The sequence below is a fragment of the Myotis daubentonii genome, chromosome 17 (assembly GCF_963259705.1).
Source record: "Myotis daubentonii chromosome 17, mMyoDau2.1, whole genome shotgun sequence".
In the NCBI taxonomy this organism is placed as follows: domain Eukaryota; kingdom Metazoa; phylum Chordata; class Mammalia; order Chiroptera; family Vespertilionidae; genus Myotis; species Myotis daubentonii.
This window is the reverse complement of record NC_081856.1, coordinates 26888382-26903981: the sequence shown is the minus strand read 5'-3', so window position 1 is coordinate 26903981 and position 15600 is coordinate 26888382. Positions and strand designations below refer to the sequence as shown.

The window sequence follows — 15600 nt, the reverse complement described above, 5'->3', positions numbered from 1 at the left end:
CCTTTCCTCCCTTGGGTGGATAAGTTCCCTGGGTCACTTCAGAATCAAAGAGGAAACTGATTTAATTTTTAATGCTCTATTGCTTCCAACCTTACTTCCGGCACTTTCATAAAAGTGTGGATTTGTAGAGGATTTAAATTAACTCCAAATTTCAGTTCACACTCTTAGGGTCACTGTGAAGCATGCATAATAATGCATGATCTAGGCTCTAGATTTATGTAGGTTTCAAAACTCAGAGTTCCTTCCAGAATGTTATCCTTTTTCTAGGGATCTGAGGCAGAGTGATGATATAGAGACTTCCTCCATGACTCAAGGCCCTGGAGAAAGGACAGGAGATAGGCATGAAAGACATCCTGGCAGATAGTCTGCCCATGGTTTGCCATGAGGTGGCAGTGGGAGGAATTGGGGGTAACTTCAGGCTTTCTTAGATAGCTGGATGGATAGTAACGCTGCTGCCCAAAATAGAAAAAGGGAGTGAATGGGTAGGCTTATTAAGGGAAATGGTAGTTCAATTTAGGGATGAACTTTTCCATGTTACAAATATTTTGTCCTGGTTCCACCCCCCCCCCCTATAATTTATAATGATTGCTCAGAAATTCTTGCTAGAGAGCCTATTCCTAGCTGTGAAACAGAAAAAAGTTGGCAGGGCGCCTCGTGCAAACCGTTAATGACTGCCTGACACATTTTTATTTGGAGATTCACTAAAGCAGCACCACAGACAAGATTTTAGTACTTTCCGAGGTGCCCCTGGGCTAAGTTGTCCTTGGGAATTCACATATCTGCCATAACCCTGAGAAATTCCCATGGTCTTCTGGCCTAAGGAAATCCCCTGATAAAGATTTCCAGCAGTAGTTGCAAAATGCTCCCGAGTGTTGATTGGTATTAAGAAAGAACAAGTCAAAACATGCATAACTTATTAATTTCCTTCAGGTCAGACTCTTTCCTTCTAATGTTTCCCAAAGGCACTTGTAAAAAATTATAGGGGGGAAAAACAGGACAAAAATGTTTGCAACATGGAAAAATTCATGTCTAAAGTCAAGCTATAATTTCCCTGAAAAAGCCTAGCCATTCACTCCCTTTTGCTATTTTGCAATATGTTCATTCAGTAACAGCAGAAGAGAACAGAAAGACATTACTATTATAGTCTTAAAATCTTTGGTAGCTTACGTTACAAACTTGGCAACAGCTCTATAAACAAAAGAGTAAAGATTTCCACTCAAAGTCCCTTTAAGACAGATGGTAACATACTTAAGTAGTTTTTAAAGGGTAAAGGCGTGTGTGAGCATCCATCTGGAAGTAATTTTAATTCTAAAAAAGCCCATTGTTATCATTAAACTTTCAGTTGACTTCCCCTACTAGAACAATGAACTAGCTTTTTCTTAAAATAGCCCCCAAATTATTCAGACAATAAAACCCCAAAACAGAAGTTTTTGAAAACTCAGAATTTTGCTCAGAGCCTCTTTGGAGATTGTGGGGCTTGGCCCTGCCCCTCTGTGTCCTCAATGAAGTGAAACCAGGTCGGTCTGTGTCCCACTGCAATGCTGCAGAAGTGAGAATGTGATGTCCAGAGGAGCCCAAAGCTTGTCCCCTGAGGCATCAAAGGGGGCCTGTCTCCCAGCTGCGAGTTAGGCAAATGTCTCTGCCTCCACCTTTGGCCAAGTGAGCTGCACCAGCTCAAGGGTCCAAACTGCTCAGAGGCTGGGCTCTTTGGACAGGTGTTGTGGACAGGTGTTGTGAGCGTTGTTCTGGCTGTGGGTGAAGGGTCAGAAACACTCTGACAGGCCCTCTTGCTGTCCTGGAACTTACATCTCAGTATAATTGAAAGAGCTAATCCAGCGGAGTCACCCCTGATTTGGCAGGTACTAAAACAGATGACATTTGTCATACATAAATCTATAAATTCAATGTGTCCTAATCAAAATCCCAACGTAGTATTTTTTGGACCTTGACAAACTGATTCCAAAATTCAAATGGAAGAAAAACTAGACAGGGGCAGCCAAAATCAATTTTTTTTCTAATTCACGAAAGGAACTCTACTTACCTAATATAAAAATATATAATCAAACTATAATAATTAAAACAAAGTCCAATAGCATATTAGAATAGGTAATACGAGGAAGAAATAAACCCAATGCTGGACTAGAAAAACAAACCCAGTCTGGCCAGTGGATGAGCGTTAACCTATGAACCAGGAGGTCACAGTTCAATTGGGTAACTTCTTCAAGGTTTCGCAGCTAGTGAAGATTGGAATATATCAGTGGGCCTCAGGACCAGGCGGCTTCCCCAGGACTTCCATCCTCCACCATGTTTATTTAAATTGTTATTATAGTTGACATACAACATTATATTAGTTTCAGGTATACAACATAGGAATTTGAAGTTTATATAGCATACAAAGTCATCATCACGTTATCTAGTAACCTTCTGTCACCACCATACAAAGTTATTACAATAACCCCACTAGCATGGCTCAGTGGTTGAGTGTCCACCTATGAACCAGGAGGTCATGGTTTGATTCCCCGTCATAGCACATGCCTGGGCTGTGGGCTCGATCCCCAGTAGGGGGCATGCAGGAGGCAGCCAATCAATGATTCTCTCTTCATCGTTGATTCTCTCTCTCTCTCACTCCCCCTTCCTCTCTGAAATCAATAAAAATATATTTTTTAAAACCCACAAAGTTATTACAATACTAGAAGCCTGGTGCATGAAATTCTTGCACTCCAGGGGGGTCCCTCAGCCTGGCCTGCACCCTCTCACAGTCTGGGAGCCCTTGGGGGATGTCTGACTGCCAGCTTAGGCAGTCGGACGTCCTTAGCGCTGCCATGGAGGTGGGAGAGGCTCCTGCCACTGCTGCTGCGCTCACCAGCCATGAGCCTGGCTTCTGGCTGAGCGGTGCTCCCCCTGTGAGAGAGCACACTGACCACCAGGGGGCAGCTTCTGCATTGAGCATCTGCCCCCCTGGTGGTCAATGCACATCATAGTGACCAGTTGTTCCGCTGTTCGGTCTATTTGCATATAAGCCTTTTATTATGTAGGATTATTGATTATATTCCCTGGGCTGTACTTTACATCTCTGTGACTTACTCTATTTATTTATTTATTTATTTATTTATTTATTTATTTATTTACTCATTTATTTTATAACTCAGTGCAGCCACCCCCGCCGTGCTCCTCTCCTAAGGGTTGCTCTGCCTGCTGTGTTACTGTGCCTGACATTTTGGGTGTGGCTTCTTCCCATATCCATGCTCTGGCCTCATGGGCAACTGTAATTCAACTGCTCCCCATCGGTTCAACCCAAAGGGAATTCTGCAGCTGGGAAATGACCTTATTGTCACTATACTGCATGTCTTCAATGTCTATGATGCCAGTGTCTCCTTTACTCAACTGTGGGTGCCTTGGTGCACGGACCCTCCATTCATGATTTTATTCCTAAAATATATTACAGTGCATGGCAGATGCTAGACATTAAATGAACCTTTGGTAAATTAATTCTAAGCACCATATTTTACCAGATTTAGTGGAAATTACCCGGATATCGTCACATTGCATTTTCTCAATGACCCAAACAACTGAATCACCAAGCTTAAGTTGTGGTCACTCTGCCCACCCAAACCAATTTTCCTTTCATTGTTGCAGCTGATGGGCTCGGAACGGAGGGAGATGCAGAAGCGACAGATGTCTGCAGCCCAGGAGACATCAGACTCCCTCCCGGGCCAGCACGGAGTGGGGAACCGAGGATCCAACGCTTGCTGCTTCTGCTGGTGCTGCTGTTGTAGCTGTTCATGGTGAGGTTTGGGGCTTTGTCGTTAATGTGCTCCTGGTTGAGAACTGCTGCCTCTTCTGCCAGCTTGTGATTAATTCAATAGTGTTTTTTAAACCACTACCATATGTCTGACACCGATTTGGGTTCTGTGAAGGTCAACAACAAAAACAAGGAGGCTGCATCCTAGCTCTTGAGGGACCTATATTCAAATTCCTGAAATCAGGCTGATGTTGTTAAAACACTAAAGAAGAACCTAAGGAAGTTGATTGAATATTAATATGTGGGCAGAAACTAAGATGGATCTTAAAGTTTAGGGCTATGAAGTACAAAGAGCCTAGATTTTACAAAGAGGCTGCTTTTGCCTTATTAATTTTTTTGTTTTTTAATAAAGTGTCAAAATATAGGCTAACTTACTGGTAAAAGAAAAAAAAACACACAATCATTGCTTAAAAAGATAGATATACAATTTGAAAATAAAACACCTTTGACCATTTCAGTAAATCAGTTAAAAGTCAAGAGAAATGTATATGACTTATACCTAGAAATCATAGGAACATTAGATTGCATTTCTAAAATATTGGATAAGAAAAGTGCTTAGGGCCAGCTAACTGTATACATAACTTTAGGCAGTTCAATGATCGCAAATTTATGTAGGCTTGACGACAAGTTGAACCAAGAGCTCACTGTCCAGTGAAGAAGAAAAATTAATATAGGGACTGATCAAGAATAGTGACAGAATTGGGGGTGGGGTGAAGATTGAAGAAGAAATGTCCAGGAAAGTTAGGCCTGCTCCGCTTCACTTGGGCTAGTGTTAATTTCCATGAAGTTCCACTCTGGTGGATGAGATGCAGCAAATGACACTCCCAGGCCTGATGGAATCATGATGCTGGGTGGTGTGTCCATTCTGGACAGAGGCCAGACAGCAAGTGGGAATATGGGGAGACAGGACTGACAAGAGCTAAGCAGTCTGACATTCAAGGCAAAACTTCATCCTCAAGTAGAATCTAGAGGACCAGCAGGAAACTGGAGGAGTGGCACACATTGGCACACCCTACACACGTGACTGTCTAGGAGGTGGAGAAAATACCCACGTAGGGAGGGTTATAATGCATTGAACAAAGAATGCAAATGAAAAATTTCAGGAGATAAATTTAAAAAATGACTAAAAGAAAAATTAGCAAATGAAATAAAACAGGAAATATAACCCACTTGTACTTCTACTAACAAGGATCAGATATGTGGAAGTTAAATATATACCCTCTAGCCCTGGCCAATGTGGCTCAGTTGGTTAAAGCATCATCCCGTGCACTGGAGATTAGGTTAGATTCTCGGTCAGGGCACATACCCAGGTTGCAGGTTTGATCCCCAGTCTGGGTGCATATGGAAGGTAACCAATCAATGTTTCTCTCTCTCTCCTCCCTTCCTTTCTCTCTCTAGAATCAATGAAAAACATATCCTTGGGTGAAAAAAACACAAAACAAACCTCTAAATATAAGACCCTACCCTAGAAAAACCTCACACATGTGCAAAAGGAGATGAGTATGTAGCATTAACCTGACCGAGAAAAATTGAAAATGTCTCTAAAGTTTATGAACAGGAGAATACATTGTGGTATAGTTAAACAATGCAATACTGCACAGCATTTAAATTCATGTGCTAAAAATAAATACATACATACATACATACATACATAAATTCATGTGCTAGAGCAGGAAAAGGCAAATTGTAAAGCAGTGCATATTGCATAAAATAACATTTTTACAAAGTTGAAAATATCTTTGTGTATTTATGTTTATCCTATATAATAAAAACCTAATATGCTAAGTGTCCTGTCATCCAGTCAGCCGTTCAACCAATCAAAGCGTAATATGCTAATGATATGCTAAGGCTGCTCAACCACTTGCTATGATGTGCACTGACCACCAGGGGGCAGACGCTCCAACCAGTAGGTTAGCTTGCTGCTGGGGTCTAGCCAATCAGGACTGAGCAAGATAGGCCGGACATGCCCTGAAGCACTCCTGGGGTCCTCCCCCGGCTGGCCCACCTCCCGGGTCTCTCCCTGACCCCAATCGTGCGCTGGTGGGGTCCCTTGGCCTGACCTGTGCCCTCTCGCAATCCGGGACCCCTTGGGGGATGTGGGAGAGCTGTTTTCGGCTCCATCCTGCAGGCCAGGCCGAGGGACCCCACTGATGCATGAATTCATGCACCGGGCCTCTAGTAACTTATATATTATACATTTGTATGCAGAGAGACTAACATGTATGGTAATAACATGTATGGTAATGACAAACAACAAATTAAGGATGGTATTTATCTCTAGGTTGGACAGAGGGGAAATGGGATGGAAAAAGTATACAGCCAGAGATTTATCCCTGTTGATAACACATAGTAAAGTCAATTATTAAGGAAAGGTAAATGGCACTTTGTTCTCTAAGCCTTTGTATTATCTTTCTCAAAATTTTGCTTTATGGCCTTCTGGCATCTCATTTTGTAAAAGAAGTCATGCAGATTGCTGATCTCTTGGCAATAAACTAATTTTTTCCTTTTTAGAGGATTTCTTTCCGTTTTATAACTCAAAAATTTACCAAGATGTATCTAATCTGGGCTCTTCTTTTACTGGTGAGCAACTATTTTGGCTTCTGTCAACATTTTCTAATTTTACTGTAGCAATAATAACTTAACTCTGGTTTTAAAAATTGACACAAAATATGTTCTTCAGTTTTTTTAAAAAATACATTGTCTCCTTAAATATTTCTACTTTAAAAAAAATGAGAGCCAAAACCGATTTGGCTCAGTGGATAGAGCGTCGGCCTGCGGACTCAAGGGTCCCGGGTTCGATTCCGGTCAAGGGCATGTACCTGGGTTGCGGGCATATCCCCAGTGGGAGATGTGCAGGAGGCAGCTGATCGATGTTTCTCTTTCATCGATGTTTCTAACTCTCTATCTCTCTCCCTTCCTCTCTGTAAAAAATGAATAAAATATATTTTTTAAAAAATGAGACATGGAAAAACTGTCAAAGCTTAAATAAATATTGCTTATTTAGTTCACGAAGGAATTTCCAGTTCTTTTAGGAATATGGTATCAAGTTCATCCTTCACTTTCGCTTTGCTTTTTCACGCCTGCTGTGCAGTAATGTTTTCTGCTTAGAACGGAGCCTCGGAAGTCAATCAGTATAATTCTCCCACAGAGAGAACACCACCCAGATGCCTCTCAAGTTTGTTTTTGTTTTGTTTCAAGAAACCATTATTTAGTGACCGTTTTTAGCCCTGGCATCATGAAAGCAACAAGTCGGAAGAGTTTCTAATGACTTTGCATTTAAAGAAAAATAGAGCAACACACACACACAATCACTGAAAATTCTTAAGCAGATGTGCTGAAAATAGACTGAAAGGCTTACAAAATGGTGCAAAGAGAGTTAAGGAAAGATGTAATAAAAGGAATAGAAAAGATAATACAGTAGTGATAGAAAGATAAACTCAAAAGCAGTGATAAAAATCAATTTTTATATTAATGGGAAACTAAAAGCATTCCTGCTAAAATTAAAAACGAGGTGAGGCCTGACTGGCATGGTTCAGTGGTTGAGCATCGACCTATGAACCAGGAGGTCACGGTTCGAGCATATACCCAGGTTTCAAGCTGGATCCCCAGCGTGGGGCATGCAGGAGGCAGCCAATCAGTGACTCTCTCTCATCACTGATACTTCTTTCTCTCCCTCTCCTTTCCTTTCTGAAATCAATAAAAATATATCACACAAAAAAACCAGAAAACAAAAACAAGGTGAGGATGTCTATGATACCCCTACTCTTTAGTATTGTACTATAGGAATCATCAGCCAATGACATTAGACAAGAGAAAATGACTGGAGGCCTAAAAACTGGAAAATAAGAAGTAACTCTCCCTATTTGCAGATGATACGAGAATATACCTGGAAACCCCAAGAGAACTATAGCTAAACTGATGCAAACAAAAAAGAATTCAATAAAGCCCTGGCTGGTGTGGCTCAGTTGGTTGGGCATTGTCCTGTGCACCTGGGTATGTGCCCTTACAGGGAATCGAACCCACTACCCTTCGGTGCTTCCACCCACTGGCTGGGCTTCTTTTTAGGGTGATGAAAATGTTCTAAAATTAGATATTAGTGATAGCTGTACAACCTTGTGATTATGCTAAAAACCACTTAATTGCACACTTTAAATTATTAGCTTTGTAATATATAAATGATGGTTCAATAAAGCTATCAAGAAAGTAATAGCCTTCATATGTACAAATAATAATCAGTTAGGAGATGAGATAGAACTGAAAATTCCATTACAATAATAACAAAAATACTTGGAATAAATTTACAAAGTTATGTACCAAATGTATATAAGGAAACTTAAACTCTCTTGAACAATACAATAGATTTTTATTTACTTTCCTGGTACTCTATGATTCTTTTGTAGGTGTGCCTATCAATATATAAAACCTGCATTTTGACTGCAAACAAAGTCTGGAGAGTATATACTTGTTTTCGAGGTGCAAGAAATGAAATAAATAAATAAAACTATTTGGAAAAAGGAGAAAAAGCAAAAGCAAAACATCCTGATGATCTCACCTTTTCATTATTTTTTAATGGGCATGTTTTTATGAAAAGAAATATTACTCTAAATGTAAATTCTCTCTTGATTAGTGTAGACCACAGTATTATAAATGTAATTTATTTTTGCTAATACTTTATTGTCATATGGTTTTCTTAAGAAAGCCAATCAGGGTCACTGTTTTGAAGAAAAGAAAGAAGTTCCACTTGGTAATCGAGTTCCCTTTAGGATATCTTTAAAAAGCTTTCTTTGATAAAGAATGGCCTCAACTGACACGTTAATGTCTTATTTTGTGCAGTCTCACAGTTAGAAATCAAGAACAGGGGCCTGGGAGGGCTTCCCATGAACTCAGAAGAGACGACCTTCCAACCTGGGAAGAAAGGTAAGATCTCATGTGTTCAGCTCACTAAGTTGACAGAAATGCCTACCTTATTATTTTTTTCCGCTCTATGTTTTAATGAACACATAGTTTCTGTAACTGCAAGTTAGCAATATCAAGTCATAACTCGGCATCACATTTTCACTGCAGACTTCCTTTTAATTCATTGTGTGACAGGGAGAAAAATCAGTTCCATCATTAATGAAATACCTGCTAATCTCAAATATAAATTGATGCTTCTTGACAAAGCGTATGATGTTATTTGATTTTTATATGGTATGCTTTTTTAAAAAGACTATAATAAAACATACACATTGGTTTTCAGGAAAGTTTTAAAAGTCCATCTTTTTCTTAACTATTAACTTATACTTCCATTAATGTATTGTTTTTAAAATTTCAGAAAATGCACATAAATTACTTTCCATAATGCCAGATTGTAATATTGTCTCTTTCCCACCTGTAGTATCAATTGATTTACTTTTACCTACATATTCTTAGACCTTTTCTTGGAATTTTGCCTACATAATTGCAAATACAAAACCAATATCCTAAAAGCACTGTTCAAATAGGTCTTGTTTTAAATGTTTATTTTTGAGATTTATTTGAGAGAAAAAAGGGAAGTAGCCTAAAAAGTTGATTAAATATTTTTCTTCATTCTTTATCTTAGTCATTCTTACCCAGATTTTAAAAAGTCTGGGAAGCACATTAAAATCTTCCACAACTTATAAGTTTCTTAAAACAGCTTTTATCTTGTATATTCCAGTATCGTGTATTCTGTACCAAAGCTTGAGGCTGTTACATCTCAAACCACAGTGCCTACATCGAGTCTTGGCTATACCCCTCCCGCCAGTGGAACCTTGAGACCTTGGGCACTTAGTAGTCACATTATGCCTCAGTTTCCTTATGTGTAAAGTGCGGGTGATAATAGTTCATTGTTGCTAAGCCAAAGACGGGCTGTTGTATCTGTCTCTGTTTGTAAAAACACCCCTCATAACGGAGTACATCTATAAGGATCCTATTTCCAAATAAGGTCACATCCAGAGATATTGAAGGCTAGGACTTCAACATATCTTTTTTCAGGCATAAAACTCAACCCAATAACAACTTCCTACAAAATAACACTGGAGCCAGTTGGTTTCACAGATTAGTTCCACAAAACATTTCAGGAATTGATCATTCCAAGATTACATGAGTCTCGTATAATTACCCAAATGTCTAAGAGGCCAGTGTAACAGTGAAACCAAAATCAGATGAGGATAGTACAAGAATGGAAAATGAGAGATGAATCCTGCCCAGGAACTCTGAGCTGGCCACGTACAGCAGCACGGGTGAATCTTAGACACTTAGTGTTGGGTGGAAAAAGCAAGCTGTAGGAGACATTTTTATAGACTTCAAAGAAAAAAAAACAAAAAAACTAGCCCAGCCTGCATGGCTCAGTGGTTGACCTTTGAACAGGGAGGTCACCGTTCAATTCCCAGTCAGGGCACCTGCCCGGGTTACAGGCTCAATCCCCAGTGTGGGGCTTGCAGGAGACAGCCAATCAATGATTCTCTCTCATCATTGATGTTTCCATCTCTCTCTCCCTCTCCCTTCCTCTTTGAAATCAATACAAATATATTTTTTTAACTAAAAAATACATTGTTCCGGGATACATACATATATAGAAATTAGGGGGAGAGGGTAATGGAAAAGAAATAATAAAGGTCATTGTTAAACAGATTGTTTTTTCTGACCTCAGTATAATGAAATGTAAGTAAAAAATCAACTAGAATAGGGAAAACCCAAAATCAAGAATAGAGGTTCCCTCAGACCTGGGGAGCCAGAGGGCAGTGTCTGAGTGTAGTGTCAAGGTAAGTGCAGCTCTCGGCGATGGCCTGGTTCTCAAGGTAAATGGTGAATTCATGGATGCTCATTTTCGTTGTCTCCCTTCATAACCTGCAGTTATATAACTCATATTCTTTTCTCCTCTTTAAAATTCTCTTTTGAGTGTTAAAACATACTAAATAGGTACTGCCCCACTGCTATTCTGGAAGTCAGTGTGGTCAGAGCTGACTCGGGTCTGTCATGTGACTAGGGAGTTTTTGCTCAGATGATTATAGGATTTTTCTTTTCCTCTATAATTTAAAAACTTTTCCAGGACATGCTTAGATATAAACAAGTATGGGCTGAGCAGTTATTGTAGCAATTTGGCTCGCCAGCCTTTGGGCAGTAGCCATGCAACCCAGCTAAACAATGTGAAAGTATCAAACTCATGTGTTTTTGCTAAAGGCTTAAGGAAACAAAAACAGCTCTTTCTCTTCCTGAAAGGTCCAAAGTGCACATTTTCATTCTCAGAGAGGAAAAGATAGGTTTCCAGTGATGAAATCCAGATGAACTACCAGTAACATGGCTCCCTTTTGCCCTTTCTTCTGGTCTCTGCACAGCCCAACTCCTACTCTGGAAGAGGTCAGTGCCTGGGCGCAGTCCTTCGACAAGTTGATGCTCACCCCAGCAGGAAGGAACGCTTTCCGCGAATTCCTCCGGACGGAGTTCAGTGAAGACAATATGCTTTTCTGGATGGCGTGTGAGGAACTGAAAAAAGAAGCTAATAAGAGCATTATTGAGGAAAAGGCAAGGACAATATATGAAGACTACATTTCTATTCTTTCTCCTAAAGAGGTATGTACCTACCAAAAGGTTTTGTTCCAGGAGCCCATGGATAAAATGAACCCTTCTGTGTTTGGACACCTGGCAGTTACAGCTACTCCAAAACATAGGAAATGACTTTACCTCCTATCCCTAGTGCTGTTACCCTTGAGCAACCCTGCTTTGTTTTGTTTTTAATGAATTTTATATATATGAAACTAGAGGCCCGGTGCATGAAATTTGTGCACAGGTAGGGTCCCCAGGCCTGGCCGGCGATCAGGGCCGATTAGGGCCTTCAGGCTGCCGGCCGGGGCCTTCTTTCCCCTGGCTGCCAGATGCTGGCCAGGCCTTCCTTTGTTCCGTGCCACCCTCTGGTGGTCAGCACACGTCATAGCGGTCAGTCGAACTCCTAAGGGTACAATTTGCATATTAGCCTTTTATTATATAGGATTTTATTGATTTCAGAGAGGAAGGGAGAGAGAGAGAGAAACATCAATAATGAGAATCATCCATCGGCTGCCTCCTGCACACCCCACACAGGGGATTGAGCTCACAACCCAGGCATATGCCCTGACCTGGAATGAAACTGTGACCTTCTAGTTCATAGGTGGATGTTCAACCAGTGAACCACATTGACTGGGCAAGAATCCTGATTTTAAGTGTGCAGGTTTTTTTCCTAATAAATACAGGAGAGTACTGTAAATATATTTTCTCTTCCTTGTCATTTAATAACATTTTCTTTTCTCTACCTTACTTTATTATGAGAATATCTATAATAATAAAAGCATAATATGCTAATTAAACCATACAGCCGAACGACCTTCCGGATGGAGCCAGGGCTGTGAGGTCTGAGGTAACCTGCCACAACTGCGAGGGCCAGCCCCTTGCACGAATTTCATGCATTGGGCCTCTAGTCATATCTAAAACACATAACATATAAAATATGAGCTAATCAACTATTGCCGGGGTCCAACCCCAGCAGGTCCAGGGGTTCCCAAAGGCGTAGACGGAGTCGGCGAAGAAGGAAGGACACGGAGACAGTGTTCAGTTGATCAGCAGCCTAGCCAGGATCTCCAGCCAGGATCTCCAGCCAAGTTCTGGTCTGGATCTCCAGAGAGGTTCTGCTTAGGATCTCCAGCCAGGTTCTGTGTCCATGTTCTCTTGCTAGGTTCTCCAGGTTCTCCAGCCAAGTTCATGTAGCCATGTTCCCTCGCTAGGTTCTGTCCAGGTTCTCCAGCCAGGTTCGGTAGCCATGTTCTCCAGGTTCTGTAGCCAGGTTCTGTCTCTAGGTTCTTCAGCCAGGTTCTCTCGCTAGGTTCTGTCTCTAGGTTCTGTGGCCAGTTTCTGTCCAGGATCTTTTGCCATGTTCTCTCCAGCGAAGTTCTTCTGTCTCTAGGTTCTGTGTAGGTCCTGTCTTCTAAGTTCTGTCTTGTTACATCTGTATTTATACCAGTTGATTCCAATCCTATCAATCTCTATTCCAAAGGTTAGGGCGTTTCTTATCTCCATTCCAGGGAGTAAAGATTATGTAGTTTAAGCATGATTGTTCGTAGTTAAAGTGATTAATTACCCGCCTGGCACTTAGTTAAGAGGTTTTATTCCCTCCCTAACTTCAGGGGAAAATCCCTACCTGGGGAAACCACCTTTCTCAGAGAGGTGACCTTGGTTAAAACACATAGTGCCAAGAAGGTGAGCAAACATATTAAGAACAGTATGCCATATATGCCAGGTCCCTTGAAACAGCAAGCATGGACTGGCTCCCGGCAAACTATATATGTTACCAATAAGGCTTCCAGTTAACAGTAAGCTATTAGTGAAGTTTTGGGGAGTCAAGGGTTATACATGGATTTTCACCTGCATGGGGTCAGGGCCTCTACCCCTTGTGTTGTTCAAGGGTCAAGTGTATTCTAATTCCTTTGACCATGGTCCCACAATGGGCTCCAAGTACACCCTGAAATCTGGGAAAGATTTTGTCCATTTTTCTGGAGAAAGTATCCATAACTTTCATCAGATTCTCCAAAAGGGGTAGTCTATGCATTTCACTATTAATACTGTTTAAAAATAGTATAAGCATTTCTTTAAATAAAAGTATCCCTTTATTCTGATTCAAAATCTTTTATAGTATCTTTATTTTAACTTATTTTTAAATTTTTATTGTTGAAAGTATTACGATGTCCCCTGATATCTTTATTTTATATGGTAGCATCACTAACATGATACTGACTCTTCCAAGGTTTTCCCCAGAGTGTCTTTTAATATCAGAGAAATTATGAGTGAAATCAAGCAAGTTTTCATCTCTCAAGAGTTTTTGTTCTTTCAATTCCAAAATCTAGGTTAGGTTGATCTCAAAACTAAGTGCCTTGTGGTTCTAGTTATAAAATCATTCATTATTTCCAAATATGTGCTAAGAATATAAAGTTAATGAAACATTGCCTCTACTGCCAGAGAACTCTCACATAAGGGGGCAGAGTGACTTGGAGCCCTCCACCCTCACCCACACCAATGCCTCAGGATCCTAATGGGCTGGTGCAGTGAGCAATCAACAGTTGGGTGGGACAGGAATGATGGAGACACACTGAAGGGGGGGGGCACCCAGAATCTGTTTTAAGGAGTCTTCTAGGAGCTTTTGAAGCCACTGAAATTTGAGAACCTCATTATGTATTGTTTCTCTTTGGCAGGCTCAATTTTGGGGTGACTTTGGGATTTTTTAAAAATATATTTTATTGATATTTTACAGAGAGGAAGGGAGAAGGATAGAGAGTTAGAAACATCGATGAGAGAGAAACATCAACCAGCTGCCTCCTGCACACTCCCCACTGGGGATGTGCCCGCAACCAAGTATATGCCCTTGACCAGAATCAAACCCGGGACCCTTCAGTCCGTAGGCCAACGCTCTATCACAGGGGTCCTCAAACTTTTTAAACAGGGGCCAGTTCACTGTCCCTCAGAGCGTTGGAAGGCCAGACTATAGTTTTAAAAAAAAACTATGAACAAATTCCTATGCACACTGCACATATCTTATTTTGAAGTAAAAAAAAAAAACAAAACAGGAACAAATACAGTATTTGTATTTGCATGTGGCCCGCGGGCCGTAGTTTGAGGACCCCTGCTCTATCCACTGAGCCAAACCGGTCAGGCATGGGTTTGGGATTTTTAAAAACCAGAACAAGCTATGGGAATTTGGGATGGATTGCCAAAGAGAAATGTATCTAATACAACTCTTATTTGTTTCTGTTCACAGGTCAGCTTAGACTCCCGAGTCAGAGAAGTCATCAACAGGAACATGGTGGAGCCATCCCAACACATATTCGATGATGCACAACTTCAGATTTACACCTTAATGCACAGAGACTCATATCCCCGATTCATGAATTCTGCTGTCTATAAAGATTTGCTCCAGTCCTTATCTGAGAAATCCGTTGAAACATAGGATGTTATCAACTATATTTATTTTTAATAAAATAATAAAGACTCATGGACTATGTCTAGTACAGGGAACTTAGAGGTAGCAGCCAGGGTCTTCTGCTGCACTAATACGGGGCTATTTTAATAACAGATGCTTCCTTCCACAGAAGGCTACATGTTCACAGTGTAAATTGCAGCCACCGTTAGTGCTACTTATGAAAAAATGGACATGGCTGTCTTAGAAAGGTAGTATATTTACATTTACAATAACAGCGGCGCGTTCTGAATGGCAAGGGATCCACTACAAGACTGCACCTACCTGGAGCATGGACACCCACTGGGGCAACAGGACTGCTTTTGTTCTGCGTGAGTTCAGTACCTGATTACTCTCTTCCCGAAGAAAAGACACTCAGCTGTTTCTCAACTCCCCCTTCAGTCCATCAAGCTCAGTTTTGGATATTTCACTTACCAGGGCCATTACAGGACCCAAATTCCCATTTCATACAGATGTGACCACTTGTAAAAAAATGGACTTCCCCTTAATCTGAGATTATATGTATGTAGTACATAGATGTGTGTGTGTATCTATCCATGGTTAATGTGAAGCACAGTGCTCTGAAGTGCATCCATCTCAATGTTTGGTAAGAGAAGTAGTGCTGCCAAAACCGGTTTGGCTCAGTGGATAGAGCCTCAGCCTGCGGACCGAAGGGTCCCGGGTTCGATTCCGGTCGAGGGCATGTACCTGGGTTGCGGGCACATCCCCGGTGGGAGATGTGCAGGAGGCAGCTGATCGATGTTTCTCTCTCATCGATGTTTCTAACTATCTATCTCTCTCCCTTCCTCTCTGTAAAAAA

General features: G+C 40.9%; 1 protein-coding gene across 4 annotated transcripts in view; it reads left to right on the top strand.

The window, feature by feature from the left end:
• RGS20 (regulator of G protein signaling 20) overlaps positions 1-15405 on the top strand; it is a 45590-nt gene extending 30185 nt beyond the window's left edge. For all 4 annotated transcript variants that reach the window (XM_059671771.1, XM_059671773.1, XM_059671772.1 and 1 more), the window contains 4 exons: positions 3637-3785; positions 8636-8719; positions 11140-11374; positions 14583-15405. In XM_059671771.1, the coding sequence (XP_059527754.1) occupies positions 3637-3785; positions 8636-8719; positions 11140-11374; positions 14583-14771 (657 nt within the window). In that variant the 3' untranslated portion in view covers positions 14772-15405. The remainder of the gene's footprint in view (positions 1-3636; positions 3786-8635; positions 8720-11139; positions 11375-14582) is intronic.
• Positions 15406-15600: the final 195 nt, after the last annotated feature.